At 39.3% G+C, this 18,236-nt stretch overlaps 1 protein-coding gene across 2 annotated transcripts in view; it reads right to left on the reverse strand.

Moving 5' to 3' along the window:
• LOC120297316 (vitamin D3 hydroxylase-associated protein-like) overlaps positions 1-12,083 on the reverse strand; it is a 31,850-nt gene extending 19,767 nt beyond the window's left edge. Inside the window, exons 1-5 of one of the 2 annotated variants that reach the window (XM_039319812.1) lie at positions 11,813-12,083; positions 7,860-7,973; positions 3,498-3,638; positions 1,903-2,036; positions 802-1,008 (exon numbers count right to left, since the gene is read on the reverse strand). In XM_039319812.1, coding sequence (XP_039175746.1) covers positions 802-1,008; positions 1,903-2,036; positions 3,498-3,638; positions 7,860-7,973; positions 11,813-12,022 — 806 coding nt within the window. In that variant the 5' untranslated portion in view covers positions 12,023-12,083. The remainder of the gene's footprint in view (positions 1-801; positions 1,009-1,902; positions 2,037-3,497; positions 3,639-7,859; positions 7,974-11,812) is intronic. The other variant, XM_039319813.1, reaches the window with a different exon arrangement.
• Between the last annotated feature and the right edge of the window lie 6,153 nt (positions 12,084-18,236).

Here is an 18,236-nt window from a genome sequence, read left to right on the forward strand (position 1 = left end):
ACAAGTCACTAACATGATCTGGTTTGGAATATATATTTGTTGTGTTTGTATTACTCAGTTATATCTTGATCAATGCAACATTTTCCCCCTGAAGTTTTTCAAGTGTTTAGAACATAAAAAGAACATTTCTAGAGATTCAATCTATTGCTATACTGTGAATGAGGCAGAGAGGCCATGGCTGGATTATGAATGAGCAGGATGAATGCTTGCGTGGGAAATGAAAGAATAAATGAGAAAATAAAGGAATAAATAAAAGCGATAGGCAGGGACAGAAGGCTATATTCTACTTTTTTCTACTTTTTGTTTTTTTTAGCCCACTCATCGTTAGATTCATGACCAGCTTACCTAAAGAAACGTGACCCTATCCTTCCTTTAGCAACTCTTATTCCTAACAGATGCCTGACTTTCCTATCTAGTGAGCATTATATTTATAATCTAGATTGCTAGTTTCTTACTGGTTTCTGAAATGAAAGTCACAATAGAGAACTTATTTTGAACATGTACTGTTTATTGGCATGCCATTCACCCTTGACTTGGTTGACAATATATGATATATTATCAATTACTTGTGAAAGTTGTGAAGAGACCAGTTTGGTCTAGTGGGTAAGACACCGGGCTAGAAACCAGGAAACTGTGAGTTCTAGATTCACCTTAGCCATAAAAGCTGGCGTTCTCTCTCTCTCTCTTAGCCTGACCCATCTTGTTGTGGGGAAAATAGGAGGAGAAAAAAGTATTATCTATGTACCTCTCCTTAGTTATTTATAAAAATAATCCAATAAATAAAAATAAAATAAAACTTACCTCACCCTATAGCCAGTTGGTTTGAATCCACAGATCCCACAAAAGCCACATGGCACCCGAATACTTGCAGCCACATCTGTCCCAATGCCAAGCATGGATCCTCCCCCTCCAATGAGAGCTGCTTCCCCTCCACTGGAGCCTCCGGAACTTTTTTTGTGGTTGGAAGGGTTCAAGGTTTGTCCAAAGACTGTATTGCCACAGTCAATACTGTGTAGGAGGGGAAAGGACCCATAAGCACATCTAAGGCATACAGAAGGAATTGACTTTGCTTATGGTGGGGCTAAGACAAGAAATTCTTGTGGAAGGCACTAAAGACATAGTCATTTTACTAGCCTTAGGGTAGAATGGAACTAAACATCTATAAGATTTGGTTTTTTTTCTCTCTTTGTTCTTTGCTTCCCTCGTTCTAACTTTTTACAATATAAAATGCCCAGGAATCAGGCTTTTGTTTTGAAACACCCATGCATAAGAAATAATAGCAACGTTCAAATGCAAATTTCTATTGCCTATGCTAGGTGCAGATTTATCATACTCAATATCAAGTTGAGGAAGGTTTTTCTAACAGCTGAGCCATACATATCTAGAGTGAAACCCAGGGCTTTCTGATAATTAAGTGACCAATTTCATTGATTAACAAAATTTTTGCCACTATAGTGGAACACAGCCATACAGATTGAGTTAGACATTACAAATGATAATTTAAAGAAGCAGTCCAGTCTATATGGGGTTTGGGATGCTGATTTTGCTGTCATATGTCTCATGAAAGGCAGCCTCCTCTTCATGTACTTTCATGCTGGGTGAATATTCTGAGAGCTGCTATTTAAGACATGATGGAGGGAGCCAGAATGGAGAAAAATGAATTAAAACACGGTTTCTCCTTCTTCAGGAAGATAAAAACTGTTTTAAGGATACCCAATGGAATATAGCTAAAATCTAGCAATCTTTCTTTTCCCTGGCAAAAAAAATTACACTGTTCAGAAAAGGCTACTTTCTAAATTTGACTATAGGATATTATTAAAGTAATGAGCCTGTTTTAACAGATTAGAATCCGTTGTTGCTTTTAAGAACTACGCCTGCCCCCCAAAGTGAGCAAAGGCTTACTTTAATATGGCTTGTGACGTGTTGGTCTTTACAAATGGAATTGCCCCTTGTTTCTTGAGAACTTTGACTATTACAGAGTCATCATGCTCAGGACAGTCCAGAAATTTCACCAAGCCAAGTGAATTGGGGTGTCCCTTAAAAAAAAAAAAGAAAAATAAACCAAATGAGGAGGTTTAGAATGAAAAAGCGGAGCGAGAAAATGTGAAGAACAACATACTCCAAATCAATAGTAAATGCTATCAAATATCACTTTGATAAAAAGTCTACCATATCTGGGCTGGATGACCTCCTGATGGAAACAGTAAATTAGAACTTTATGTTTTTTTGTTTGTTTATTTATGTGATCTAGCTATCGTCTGGATTTTTGGAACCCAGACATGGTAGCTCTAGCATTCTTCCTTTCCTCTAGGCACAGCATGAACATACCATAAAAACAGTTTCTGTTCCCCTGCTATATTCTCATGACACAGTCGTGTGAAAAAAAATGTCATAAGTCACTTTTTCCAGTGCTGTTGTAACTTCAGATGGTCACTAAATGAACTGTTGTAAGTTGAAGACCACCTATAGTGTCTTCTGTTCAGATCCAAAACAGCTTAAAGACATCTTTAGCTGTTCCAGGTTTTTTTCTGTCTCTTTCCAACATTTTTTGGAATGTTGAATGCTTTGTTGACCATTAGGAAATTAACTTGTTCAGGAGTATGGAGTTCCGATGCGGCTTTTCATGAAAAAGACCATCTTTTAGACATGGATTTAGTGCCCTTTTGAAAGAGTGTTAGTCCTGTGCTACACAGAAAATCAATTTAACTAGGACAGGTAGCAGGTTCTGCCAACTGTGTGTTATTTTCCTACCAACTTGGTGAGAAGGGAAATGAAGCCAGGAGATTCCACCAAGGAGATGCTCCCTCAACCGTAATGTCTCTCCATTAAAAGACAATAGCAGAAGTGGCTGAGAGCCTTGATATATAATTGTAACCATGGAAGTTATTATTATGGAATCAATCCGAGGGATGGAAATAAGAACCTGGCGAATGGACTGCAAACAAAACTGACAAGCTCACCAAGGTACTATCCCCCCCCCCCCCCCGGACCTCTGGCAGTCTACTAAAAGTTCTGATTTTCAGCATGAAAATCTAAAGTAGATTTTTAAGGTGTATTTGGTCCAAACATTTTTTCAAGGCTCCTGGAATCAGGAATATTGATCAGACCAGTGTTTCTCAAACTTGACAACTTGAAGCTATGTGAACTTCAACTCCCAGAATTTCAGTCAGCTTTGCTGGCTGGGATACCCTGAGAGTTGAAATCCACACACCTTCAAGTTGCCAAAGCTGAGAAACATTGCATCAGACAATCTTTGCAGATCATAAGATTTCTGCAAGCACATTTAGCTTAAGGTGCTTACAGAACTCCTGCCAACTCTTGTGCTGAATGCATCAAGATGGAGAAAGGAACTGGGTATGCTGAGATGCTGAGGGGTGGGCTTAATTTGCTAATTTTCCCCGTCCAACTTTGCCAAACTCATCTGAAGGCATAGAACTTAAGCTCCTGAAACATCGCCCTCACCCACTCAATTGGTGATGAATAATTTCCAAGAGTACCTTGCAAGCAATGTTTTCCTTGATGCTGACAGGGACACCATAGAGTAACCCCTTCTCTCTCTTTTTAATTTCTCGGAGCTGTTCTTCACACTCTGGGAGAAAGTCTGTCACACAGTTGATTTCCCGGGTTACTGCTAAAGCCTTGATGCAAAAAGAAGAAAAGCAGAAGAAGGAGGTGATCCAAGAACCAATTTGATCGTTTTTTAGCTGTTCAGAAAAGGAATTCTATGGAAAATGGGCCTTTCCCCCCCTGGCTATACTTTGATACAAGGCATACAAATTAAATAAGGACTGGGCAACATACGGTTGGCAAGCTGCACAATACATTTAACTCACCTTCATAATCCTGGTTTTGTTTTTTGTTTTTTGACAGACAAACAAAACATCAAAACCTGAGTTACTTTATTTGGGCTGTGAAGTGTAGAAAACGGTGGCATGAAAACAGCTGCATATATTTTATTTTAGGTTTGTGGGAAGCCACCCCCCCCCCAGAGAAGGAAATATTAAAAAGGCAAAATATTTCCTCAAAGGATCTTAAAAAGACAGAAAAGCATGCCCAGTTTTTTTTAATAGCCCCAAGTCTCCCTACCCCAAGCAGAAACCAGTTCTGTAGAAATGCAGAAATGCAGTTCTGTAGAAATGCACTTCCATTCAGGAAGATTGGAGCCAGGAAGCTAGAGCTGATGGGATTAAAAAAAAACAAAGATCCCTAGAATCAACACCCCCCCCCCAAAAAAATCCAACACAGGACATAGGCATCAGCCACAGGTCCAGGGAAGCAGGATATGACCTTTAGGACATAATAGGATTAACCCACCACCATCAGAATACCAGAAAGGCACACTCAGGTCAAAGTACACGTCACAGGAAGTACAAAGCCTCAAACGGGAACAGGAAATAACCTTAAGAGCTCCAGAAGGTATAAAACCACACCACTCCCAGCAACATGTGGTCAGTTTTCCCAGAGCCACATTGCTATCTGGCTCTGCCCTTCAGTAAACTACAATCTTCTTTCTAAAGCAATCTCCATTTGTTTATTCCCAGATTGGACTGGCCCCTGATGAAGATGTTTTATTCAACAATTTGGCACCCCAGATGGGACTCCAAGCTAACCTCTCCAATGGACTTTAACTGGTAAGCCTCACCTTGCCGGCAGCAGACCCCTTATGTCTGTGGATGAGTTTCGCAGGCCCTGCCCATGTGGAGTGAGGGTAGTAAAGGAAGTTTTGAGTTTGAATTCAAGGGCTGCTTTGGAAAGAAGGCGAGTACTTCTAAATTTTAACTTTAAAGCCCAGGGGAGCGAGGAAAATGTGTATATGTCTGTGGGCCCCAATCCCAGTTGGATTTTGCTCCCTCTGGCCTTACCTAACTGCAGAAAGGATCTGTTCAAGTAACAGACTCTGGAAAGCCTGGGGGTTGGGCCAGAGTGCAGGACCTTTTGTTAGTAAGGTGACCAACCATCCTCCTTTAGGGAGGACAGTCCTCCTTTTGTAAGTTCTGTCCTCCCCTCAAAAAGTGTCCTCCTTCATGTCCTCTTTTTCGATATTTGAAGACTAATCTGCAGGGCTTTTTTTCCCCCTCATAGAACGCTCAGAATGGCGTTCCGGCACCTTTTTTGATGGTTTTTTTCCCAACTTTTGCGTGAACTGGGCTACTCCCACTATTGGCTTTCGAAAGCCATTAGGAATTGCTGCTGAGCCCGCCAAAACAGCCAGCTGGCAAACTTTGCACATGCAAGTTATCTATATTATTGTTGCAATGAAAAAAATGTTTCTTTAATTTACAATATTTTTTTCTTCAATGTATTTGTGTCCTCCTTTTCCTTGTAAAAAAGTTGGTCACCTTATTGTTAGGGAAAAGGGAAAGGCTGTGTGAAAATGGAATGGAATGAGTGAATGAGAGTCGAACCTGGGTAACTGGCTGAAACCACTGGTCAAAGTTCCACTCTTCTAAGAGGGACACACATACTCTGCGAAAAAGTTAATGCAACAACCCCAGCCAAAAAGGCTCCCCAGAACTTATGTTTTGCAACTTCCCTCACAATAACTTTGTCCCAACAAGTTTTTTTCTGTGCTTTCCTTCCTGAAATGAAGGAGGAAAGAGGCTCAGCAGGCCCAGGATAGAGGATCACTACCTGACAAAGCAGGAAAAAAAAAAAATAAGGAAGAGAAAAAAAAACCCCAATACTGTTGAAAAGAAGAATAGACACAGCAACCAGAATATAAGAATAGCTAAAGCAGTGTTTTTCAATTTCAGCAGCATTTAAGATATAATAGTAGTAAAGTTGGAAGGGACCTTGGAGGTCATCTAGTCCAACCCCCTGCTCAGGCAGGAAACCCTACACCATTTCGGACAAATGGCTGTCCAGTCTCTTCTTAAAACTTCCAGTGTTGGAGCATTTACTGCTTCTGGAGGCAGGCTGTTCCACTGATTAATTGTTCTCACTGTCAGGAAGTTTCTCCTTAGTTCTAGGTTGCTTCTCTCCTTGATTAGTTTCCACCCGTTGCTTCTTGTCCTGCCTTCAGGTGCTTTGGAAAATAGCTTAATTCCCTCTTCTTTATGGCAGCCCCTGAGATATTGGAATACTGCTATCATGTCCCCCCTTGTCCTTCTCTTCGTTAAACTAGACATACCCAATTCTAGCAACCGTTCCTTATGTGTTTTAGCCTCCAGTCCCCTAATCATCTTTGTTGCTCTTCTCTGTACTCTTTTTAGAGTCTCAACATCTTTTTTACATCATGGTGACCAAAAATATGTGGACTTCAACTCCCAGAATTCCCCAGGCAGCCATTTTTTGTCTAACATAGTCTAACCTGGCTCTGCTGCCAAGTTTAGTTTTGGGTGCTGCACATATTTAATTTTTTCTTTCTGTTTTTATCTCAACTTTTTATATATCATTTTTGTCATAGATGTATCCATTTATATCCTATGTTTATGTCTTTGTGTATTGCCCAGAATAATCAATATGCTAGGTAATACTGTATAAGTACAATAAGTAAATTCCCAGCATCCAATACACTCAAGTGTCTTTTTGGTGCACATATGCCAATACTTTTCACCTGCCAAGCAGACACCTGCATTCATTCAGTCCTTGATCATCTCTCTAGAAGTCTCAAAGTCACACTGTTCCAAAAATGGAAATCCCTTGTAACTTAGCGGTTAGGAGTTGTAATAAATCTTCCACAGCTGAAAATAACTCCATGGATCACATAAATCAAAGGCCCAGGGCCCTAGATCAGGGAGCTAGGAAAAGGATAACAGTTCCTCTTAACTCTTGAACTGCTGAATGAAATTTGCTTAATTGGGGCAGGTTGTACAACTGGAGAGGGATTTGAAGCTGAATTGGACTGAGCTTCATTTATAATGTCTGGGTAGGAGTGTGAACAAACAAATGTATATGTAAAATCAGTGCTTTTTTTTGTAAAAAAAAAAAAAAGGTGCCAGAACTCACACACGTCATACAACCCACCTTGCCTACCCTACAAGGTTCTATCCAAAAAAGGTGCCGGAACTCCATTCTGGGCATTCTATGACAAAAAAAGCCCTGTGTAGAATATTGGGGAAATGAATTTAGCATTGTAACCTATTAGCTTAGCCAGCTTTCCCTCAGTACATGTAAATTAAATAAACTGGCTTCTGCATCATCTCCCTGAGTACCATAAAGCCCATGCTATCTTGAGTACCACAGTATCCATGTTCTCTTGACTGCTTCAGTTTCAGGGTCCCAATGCTTTTGAGGATTCTGTTTCCATGGAGACTCATCTCTGGAGAGTTATGCTGTTTTGGTGATAGAAGGTTTTACACAATATGAAAATAGGTTGAGGGTCAGGCATGGGTTTACAAAAGCCAAGAGCACCAGGCTTCCTGTTCCTCAACAGTTTTCCTGGGGAACTGAAGATGCCACCTGCCCCCTCCTGCAAAGGTCAAAGTAAGCCCTCAAAGTTTCCTGTGTAGGTTAAATCCCAGAATTGACTAAAAGACTTGGCTTGATTAAATCCCTCCCTTTCTCCTAGCAAGACAAAAGAATAACAAAATAAATAAGAAATAAATAATAACAAATAATAATAAATAATAAAAGAATAATCTTCTGTTCATCATATATTCCTTTTGGATCTATTAAAGCATCATTACAGCAATCAGCTTCTAGTTATCGCCCACTAGTTCAGATGACAGAATCAGGGAAAGGTACAGAGTTTGAAGGGATTTTAAATTTTTAGCTTATGCCCAAATCGGTTAACAATATTTATGGTGTGAGATGGTTTATATTGCACAAAGGATTTTGATGTTTGTAAGATAGAAGAGCGGGTGTTGTATAAACAATGCATATCCATATTGGAATTTAACATTTAAGGTCACCTTTACCTTTTCAATATGGGTATATAGAACACTTTCTGGAGACAAGGTGCCATCCTTTAACTTTGCAGCTAGTTCCACAAGAGAAAGAGATAGGATTGGAGCAGCCTTTATTCCTGGATTCTACAGCAAAGAAGAAACATATTGCTGACACATTATTGCAAAATGGGCACCTGTTAGACCAGTGATTGCTAAACTACATTGTGTGGATTATTAATGATGCATGGAGGTTCACCAGCTGGCCCATTGCCCACATTCTCCAGCCATAATCCCCACATTCCCTACCCATAATCCCCACCTTCACTGCCAATCAACTGGCCAGCCTTGTTCAAACTTTTGGGTGCACTGCAAGTTAGCTGGCCTGTAAAAATGGTTCAGTGGCTGTAAACTGGTTTGCTGGAGCATAAAAGTAGCAAAGTAAATGCTAAAATTTGTAAAATGTGCAAGAGTGAGCAGTTGTTATTAGGGCATAGAGTATATTAAAAAGGGAAGCAGTAAAAAGATAGTCAATTTTGATTTCCCTACCAAATGTGTTTTAAAAATATTTTAAAATGGAGGAAATGGGAAGGCACATAAAATTGCCACAATAATGATTACCTTATTTGCTGAAAAATGTAAACTCTTGCCCTCTTAAAAATAAAAAATGTAGGAGGAGAATATTTAATTGGATGGTCCCCAAATTTCCTAAATGTTTATTTTGTGGTCCTCAATAGCAGAGAATTGAAGAAACACTTTGTTCAATCATTTGTTTGTTTATTCAATCTATCTATTTTGAGGCTAACTTCAGCATCATTGGGCAGCTTAAAATTAAAAAAAAAATAGCTTCAAACAAATATGTTTTAAATCAGGATATTTCACCATGGATTAATGTGCAAATTTGCACCATTTAGCTAAAAATCCCTCTAGCTCAGCGGTTCTCAACGTTTGTGTGACGGCGACCCCCGTCACACAAACGTTATGCGCATGTGTGGCACCGCCCCCGGAGGGGAGAAAATGGCGGATCGCCACCTTTGGCGACCCCCCAAAAATGGTCGATCGACCCCAAATGGGGTCGCAACCCATAGGTTGAGAACCGCTGCTCTAGCCCTACCAAAGGAACACTTTGTGTTGCTTTTATTTATTTAAGAACAGCCTTAAATTTAATTCTTCACATGAAATTATGGAGGAAATTAGCAACAACATCCATTGATCCTCATTTTCTCTGATTCATAACTCTATTACATTAAAATACTACAATGCAGATAGAGGCTGTTGTAATGATGATTTAATCACCTTCCTCCTTATCTTCAGAGGAGTCAAACAGAACTATATTCTTACCCCTTTATTATTCAACTTCTATATAAATGATGTCATTTATACAGAAATAAATAACTGTTTGATCACGGCATTGAACCTTTTTTGAAAAGTAATAGATCCTTAATGGTAAGTAAGATGACAAAGGAAGATAAAAATCTTCATTTTGATATTCCAGTTTATTACTTTTTAGCAAAACTTCATTTAAGGTTTTTTTTTCCCCTTTCCTTCAATTATGTTCAGTTCTCAGAGACTATCAGGACAAGTTCCTGCAGTTTTATTGGCAAGATTTTCAGGTTTTTTTTCCGCTTTCCTTCAATTATGTTCAGTTCTCAGAGACTATCAGGACAAGTTCCTGCAGTTTTATTGGCAAGGTTTTTCAGGAGTAGTTTGCCAGTGCCTCTTTCTCAGAAAGCGACTGGCCAAGGTCACCCCAACTGGCTTTCTGCCTAAGGTGGGAGTAGAGTAGAACTCATGGTTTCCAGCCTGGTGCCTTAACCACTAACCCAATCTAGCTGTCATCGGTTATGATAGTATTTCAATACATTAATGAATTATGTGCAGACAGTGTCATAAAGAGAAGTTTTTAAACAGTTTTGTTTCATAACTAATTATTCATCTCGACACAGCAAGGCATAGATCTGGTTTTGCCTCCATTAGATCTCTGGTTTCAGCACTTCGCTTCTCCTGCCAAAAAAACGAGGTCAAGGGAAGGAAGGTTGGGAGAAGTATTTATACATTTCAGCGATTGCTGTTCCCAGTCTATTTAAAAGGCAGCCCCAAGCAGTTTGCCTTTCTTTGTTTCTTGTACAGTGCATGCCCCCCCCACTCAACCATTCATTTTATTTTATGATAGGGTAATACATACAACACTGACAGTGCTTTTGTCCCGCTTTTGTTATCAGTGTCGATACTTGGGGCTTTGGACTGAATCCATAGTGGGTATAAGACAGATAGGAAAGATCTGCTAAGAGTTTGGAAAGGGGTCCCTGGGAAGGGGCCAAGGCAAGAGGTCATCTCACAACACAAACCTAGGTTAAAAGTTACTATTCTCCCACCTAAAGATGGCAGGAAAGCAAACGATCTGTTCATAAGAAAGTGCGCTTTCACCTTTTCATATTCCGTAGTTCCCCGGTTGGAATGGCATGTGAGAATGACCTTGGGGGATAGGAAGAAGGGCTTTTCAGCACTGGAGGTTTTTAAGAAGAGATTGGACAACCATTTGTCTGAAATGGTATAGGGTTTCCTGCCTGAACAGGGAGTTGGACTGGAAGACCTCCAAGGTCCCTGTTATTCTTTTACTCTATTATTTTTCATACTTGCAAGATTGTTATCAGCCTTACAAGGTTGTTCAGGCATGAAGCACACTTAGAAGTACCAGCTCTAATTGTACTATAAGGTTACATTAACAGGATCTTGCAAGTGTGAAAGTACACCACTTCCCCTTCATCTTTACAATTCAAGAAACTAGGGAAAGTTCCTTCTGAGATGTTTGCCACCCCCCCCCCAATCCTTCTGTGGGCTCATCTGCCTCTTATTAGACCATTGCCTAGTTTGGGATTCTTCCCTCTGTCTCCCAAGGCACATTCTGTCTCCCACATACCATTACACCAACTGGGCTTCACTGGCAATGCACAGCATTGGAATCCAGGCACAATGCTACAGCAAACCTTGTTTTCTACAACCAGTTAAGCTGCAGCCCACATAGTCTCACTTTTATGAAAGTAAAAAGCGTCTTGTACCCCATTGTTAGTCTTTCATTTTCTGTTTTCTCTCCACGTTGCATGTAATCTTATCAGGTTCCATTCTTAGAGCCTCCAATTAGGATTCCCGCCCCCCAACAACTATCAATAGCTCTGTGTGATATAAATATCTTGATACAGAGAATTCTTGTTTATACTGAAGAGAGCAGGAGTTATTTCTGAACTAGGGATAGTTCTTCCTGAATTCTATGTTATATTGCAGGATGAAGGCTACTTAACATGCTATACTGGATCTCTCTCTCCCCCTCTCCCTCCCCCCCCTTCTCTCTCTTCACACACACACACACAAACACACACTTTTGTACAAGAAGAAAGACAAGAGGCTTGTTCTTCGTACCTAGGCATTCTGACCTCAGCATAATCCTGGCATATGCCAATGTTCACTAGGCAAATGCTAAGCTCAAATATCCACTGGTTTTATGATTTGATGATTTGTTACCATCCTGCTGAAAAGTAGGCAGCGACAGCTGCATTAGGGGTGCAGCTTAAATGCAAGAAGAGAAGGCAAAAGAAATCTTATGCTTCCGCCGCCCCCCCTCATGACACAAAGTATGTGTGAACATTAAGAGCCTCTTAATGTTAAATAGGAAACACAGAGCAACAGGAACCTTCAAAACTAAGTTTAACCAAAAGATATGGAGAAGAAATTATTTATAGCACTGTACAAAATTTGCAGCAAACCAGTACTTTCAAAGATCAAAATAATTACTTTAAATATGAAATAGATCTTGGCAAGCAAGGTACCGTATCACCACTATATAGTATATACATATTTATTTGCTTAAGCAAGGCAGAAGCCATAATGCAGAGAACATGGGTCAGTGAGATATTTTGCATGTAGTTGTTTTCTAAAATTAGGAAAAAGAAGGAAATCTTATTCTTTTTTTAAAAAAAATGCTGTAATACCTGCTGTTTAAACTGCCTTGCTGCCTTCTCCATTCGCTGAAACCCAAGTTCTCGCTTGGTCTTAAATTCATCAAGTTTCTTCTGGACCCGTCGCTGGTTCATCCATTTGAACATCAGAATAGCAGCAGCTGAGCCACAAAGCAAGCCTGAGACAAGGCGCCTGTCAACCTCAGTCTCTGGAAAGAGCTCCTTAACTTTCTCTAGAGCCATAGTGTGAGATTTTCTCTCCGTTCAGAATCAGGAAAAGCTGCTAAGACTGTGTTCCCTTGAGCTAATGGAAAAGACAGAGAAGAGAAGTGGGTGGTGATTCTTAAGCCCACCCAGATGCTGTCAAGTCGAAGCAACTGACAGATAGAAGCCTGTCTAATAAGGAATTAAGAACTTCCAGAAAAGTATCCCTATAGAAGAATCTTTCAAGTGACAATTGTTGACTTAGCCATCACAACATTCCGATGTACTATACAACACGTCACTTTAGAAATATAAGATGACCCACTTGTTCCATTCTGAATTCCACCAAATGTTACTGCTTGCATCCATCCCTAGAGAATAGAAAGAAGAAACCCACCCAGATGCTATGGAATTTGGTTTTCTTTTGTGATCTTCTGGTCTAGATATGTTTTCATAGACTAGATATTGCTAATGGCAAAGGATAGACCTATGCAGAAGATCCAACAATAAAAAATTCTACCATGAACTTTGGGCCTCTTTCATTTCTAAGATATAGCTGTGATATTATTTCTCTTTAACAGACTTGCTTCTCTGTGCTCTTTCTATAGTGACTATTCCACTGCATAAACACTCTTATTTTCTATGGGATGGCATACCAGTATTTCAAATCTGAATGTATAAAAAGTATCTAAAAAAACAAGGTCATGATGGTTGTTTGAGGGGTACACACACACACACACACACACACACACACAATGTGACCAACTATGCAGTCATCAGGATGATCAGGCAACTAGAATATTTTTTAGTCCTTTTGTTGTTGTTGTTAGTTGCGAAGTCGTGTCTGACCCATCGCGACCCCATGAACAACGTTCCTCCAGGCCTTCCTGTCCTCTACCATCTTCTGGAGTCCATTTAAGGTTGCTTTGTTGCAAATGCCCATGTTCTTTCTTCAGTTTGCCTTTCTGGGCATCTCGCTTCTGCAAGAACTTGGAAACAGCCAGGGTGTAAGGACCCACCCCACTTTGCATCTTAAGAAGACAGAACTCTTGGAATAATTCTTCCAACAGGAATCCTTTATTAAGAGAAAATGGTTGCAGGCATGCTAGACAGGACTTGGGGTCCAAGCTCTCCCATTCAAGGTTTTAAGGGGTTCCCCAGTAGTCCCACCCAATCAACCCCCCTTCCAGTGATAGTTTCAAGTATCACAATTCCACCCCGTTTCTTCTTTCTTCCGTCTGGATGGAGACTTCAGATAACTACATGAAAGGCAAATACTCTTCTTTGTTAATGCTAATGTTCTCTGGATGCTAACGCTTTGAGGTTACAATAGGTTACAATAAACACACATTCAGCATTCAGCTCTTTGAAGTCTACTGAAGGAAGTGAGGGCCATAAAGCCCCTTTGTTCTCCCCCTTCTCTCCCTCTTATGGCAGAATCCAAAGAAGGCAGAATTGGGAGTTTCTATATTTGATAATTAAAGATGAAATATGATTGGATTCTGACACAGGGTACTTATGGCTCTTAATCTCAATCCACTTCATCCAAATCCACTTTGAGTTTTATTTTCACCACCCTTCATTCCAATTCCAATTGTCACGTTTCCAGCTTTGTTTGATGATTTCACCCACTTCCCTCAAAAAAGGAAATGTTTATTTCTTTTAAATCTTAGACCTTCTTAGGTTTCTTAGACCTTCTCCATATATCAGGTTGTAATGTCTTTCGTAAAAAAAATGTAAAGCATTTCTACTTGCTAGAAATAATCCCAATTAAAGTTAGTGGGACATCCAAATAGGCATATGAAGGATTGCACCATCAGTTTAATACTAGCTTTGCTTTTTTTCTCTTTTTTTTTTAAAGAAAGGAAAATGAAGAAGTGGTGTGGCTGAGAAAGCTGGAATTAAGATCCAAATTTATTTCTTTTCAAGGAGAAATAACCAGATATGAAGAAAAATAGTTTTGTCTTTCTGTTTGCTACACTGCATCTAGTTGGAGGCCATTACAGCAAAAGCATGCAGAAGGGAGACTATTGAAAAAAACACACACCATGGGTGTGACTACCAATCTGGTAGTCACACCCATGTCATCAAAGCCCATATTTGGGGGGGGGGGTGTCATGCATAGGATATGCTAAAGAGACACATGACTTTTTTTATCTCTCCTGCATGCCCCACATTACAGGAAATGTGCAATCTCATGTAATGTCAGAAGTAATACATCAAATGTAAATCCTTTTGTATATGTGTGGCTTTTTTCCACAAGACAATCATAGTTTAGATTTACTTTTGGGCACAGATCTGTAACACTGGAAACAGTTCCAGTTACTGGATATGTTTTTTTTTTTTCTTCTGAAGCTATTCAAGACTGCACATTTTAAAAGATGAATTATTTGCATTAAAAAAAAAAAGTAATAGTTGACCCTGCCTGCAGGATTACAATCTGCTAAACCAGAACAAAATTCTTGGCTACAGAGCCAGCTCTCCTCAAGTCAAAGCAGTTTAACAGGCTACATTTTTACTGACCAATGAATATTCCTACATTTGTTCCTCCTATAAATGCTAGCAATAATAGAATGAAAAAAATATTGAAGAAATGCCACAAAACAGATTTGAAAAATTCTGGAAGAATTTGTGAAAAGATTTAAGTAGTTTTTCTTTGAGTAGACTACTTTTAGTTTTTGTGTTCTGGCAAATGAATCCAAAAGTAAATGAAAATACTTAAGAAGCACTTGCTATTTTTTTTAATACTAATTCTGTAGCATTTACATTTAAAGACAAAAGGATGTCAGTATTTTTACCTTTCTATCCATGTGGTTTTAGAAAATGGGTGCCTTATTGGAAAAGCTAAAAGACCAGGTTAAAGACAAATTATTCTAGAGAAAATATATTCTATGTGATTCCAAAGAGTTGATATTGACAGTTATTTGTTTACACATTTTTGCTATTTGTTGTGGATTTATGATAACTTTCCCAGAAGGGGAAAAAAATTCCGTAAGGAGGCTCATTATTCCTCTTTAGTTCTGCATTGTAGTGTTTGTTAGCAATTATACTGAAGATAAAATTTGTTTCTGCTTCCAAGTCAGTATTCAAAAGGCTCCATCATGCATTTTTCTTCTAATCTCAGTTTTGAACATTTCAATTTCAGATTCTTATTCACAACAGAAAAGTGATCCTGGGAGAATGATACCGGAGATAAACAAAAGGATCTATTTAAGAAATTATACATGGATAAATAAAGGTTGAAATTGCTGCTATGTACCTCAACAACCATATTTCATGTTGTGAATTCATTATTCCTCTTATTAGGAAGAATACCACCAACTGCCTACATTCCTTTCCCCACCCTGGAATTGAGATTACATTACATAAGCTATTTTTCATCTTCCCTATCTTGTTGCTTTCAAACTCCCACTCCTAAATTCTTCTCTCTCCATTAAATAAATTCCATGTCCCATATCACCTATTCTCAAACCCAAAGTGAAATTTAATTCACTTCCATCTCTGCTTGGTTGAGAGATCCTGCAGGTTCCAACACAGATAAAACTCTTTTCCATGTTAGAGGGTTCTTTAACCATCCATATCTTGGGAACTTTGAAAAACTACTGTGACTATCAACCAAAGTAGTACATGTATATAGAACCAAAATAACCCTTATAAAAATAATATGAAAAAGCAGAATTTTTAGAATGTCAAGCACAAGCCTCCAATTGTTTTGAAGGGTTAAAGATACCTCTTACAAATCTGTGGCGCTTTTTGTTTATTCTGCATGAAATTGCTGTTTAGAGGTCGATATGTCTTGCTACTGGAGGAAGCTTTCTCTTCCTGGGGAGTTATTATACCTACCCTATTTGGTCATTTTTCATCATAGGCAGTATGTAGCAGTAAGAATATTTGACATTGACATTGAAAAATGAATGTATACATATTTGACTTTGCGATTCACTTCATGTTCCATGCAAAACATTCCTTCAAAATGCTGTGAAACAGTGGCATGACTGCAACACTTGGCTGGGGGAAGTAGAGCTCTGTGTGAATGGCTTTTTAAAAAAATACTAAATTGAATCACTATTATTAGCAGTGATGCAACCTTCTCCAATTTGTCACCTTCTAAGCATGTTAGAAGTGCAATTCTCAGAATTCCCAGGTTGTGATCCCAATACACCTGGAGGATGCCAAATTGGGAAAACTTGTTTATATTACAAGGGCTACCCATTCTAGTTTGATATACTTTTTCCTCTGATTTACTGGCCTGAATGAAAGCCAGTATCCAAATGCTAAAAAGAGAAAGAGGGGAAAAGATAACCTGATACTGTAAAGATACTACATTTCTCTAGAACCACATATAGGAAGCCAAACATACCAACTGCCAATACCAATTTTGTTTGTTTTCATTATGTCATTCCATATATATTGTATAACAAAGTTGGAAAGGACCTGGGAGGTCTTCTAGTCCAAACTCCTGCTCAAGCAGTAAACCCTATACCAGGCATGTCAAACTCGTGACGTCACGTGATGTCACGCAATGTATCGGGCCGGTTTGCCATTGCCGGCAAAGGGATGGGCGCGGCTTCCACGTGACGCGTCCGGCCTATGGGCTGGCAGTTTGACACCCCTGCTCTATATCATTCGGGACAAATGGTTGTCCAATGTCATCTTAAAAGCCTCCATTGATGGAGCATATACAACTTCTGGAGACAAGCCATTACACTGATTAATTGGTCTCACTGTCAGGAAATTTCTCCTTAGTTCTACATTGGATCTCTCCTTGGTAAGTTTCCACCCATTGCTCCCTCAGGAAATAGTTTGTCCCCCTCTTCTCTGTGATAGCCCCTTAAATATTGGAAGTCTGCTTTTCACAGATTGTACCACTTTTAGGACATGACAATATTTGAGTACCACCAGTGCTTAGCAAGGTGTCAAAAACTTGATGACTAAAAAAAGGGGGGTTACTGATTAGATTCATTTGTTGTTATAGAAATGGCTAGTTTATAATATTATGAAAAAGTAAAAAGTTGAGGTTCAATGTTAATGCTTTATTCTACAGAGGAAGTAGAGGAAGTCTGTTCTTTTTCCCTTCTCCCCCTCACTTCCCCCCCTTTTTCCTCCCCACTGTATCCTACTATTTGCTTTTGTATTTTTGTATTTTATTCTATAATCTAATAAAATATTACAAACTGTAGGGAAAAAGTAAAGAAGTACTGGTTTTAATTTCTTCGGTGGTTGTTCTTTTGCTGAATCTATTTCCCTTTGCACTGACAAATGTATGATGAATTTATCCATGTTTATTAATATGAACTACTACCAGCTTGCTCTGGCACTTTTAAGACTTGTGGACTTCAACTCCCAAAATTCCTCAGCCGGCTGGTTGAGGAATTCTGGGAGTTGAAGTCCATAGATCTTAAAGTTGCTAAGTTTATAGACCCCTGAGCTAGCTGGTTGGCCCTTCTTCCTCTTTCCCTCTCCTCTTTTTCCTCCCTGCCTCTAAGCTCTCCTTCCACAGTGTAGTAAGAATGCACATACACCCCGTCCCTTCCTTGTATTCTTAAAGACACAGGAATCAAGTGCAAAGCAAGAAAGGCTCACAAAAGCCTCCCAGAATAAAGAAACACTAAACTCCGGGATTCTTTTTCCCTTTAAGCTGCCTCAGGCATGTCTCAGTTTAAACAATATAGCAAAGGCTGGGCAATTGCAAAAAGCAATAACCTTAAATTAAGCCTGTTTACCTACAAAGAAAACTTGCTAAAAGCCATAGATAGAATCAAGATAAGGGGGTAAAACTAATTACATTTGTTTAAAGGAATTAAATCTATGGAAGCCAATACTTTGGACTCATTGCTAGCCTTTGTGAAACAGACTAAAATATTCCAATAACCAAAGCACACAAACCAAATCTCTGAATTACAAAACACTGTAAAAACTGTATAAAAATCCTTATGGTAATCCATTCAAGTTGCCAGCTGACCAGGAACCCACTGGCTTCCGAAAGAAACCCACCTCCTTTCCGACATGCTCGTCTCTCGGCTTTTCATTTCTTCAGTGCTGATTGCATTCTCCTGGTTGGAGAAAACAAACCAGGGGACCTTTTCTTCCAGCAACAGCTGCTGCTTCTTCCCTCTCTCTTTTTCTTCCCTGCCTGCTGAGCTCTCTTTCCACAGCTTCTTGTCCATCCCCTTCTCTTTCCCTGTTGTCTTTTCTTTCTCCTTTCCCACCAAAACCACCTCCTTTTATATCCTCTCCTTTCCTCCCCCCCACT

This window comes from Crotalus tigris, unplaced genomic scaffold, assembly GCF_016545835.1.
Source record: "Crotalus tigris isolate CLP2741 ecotype Arizona unplaced genomic scaffold, ASM1654583v1 scf7180000023617.9722795, whole genome shotgun sequence".
NCBI lineage: Eukaryota > Metazoa > Chordata > Lepidosauria > Squamata > Viperidae > Crotalus > Crotalus tigris.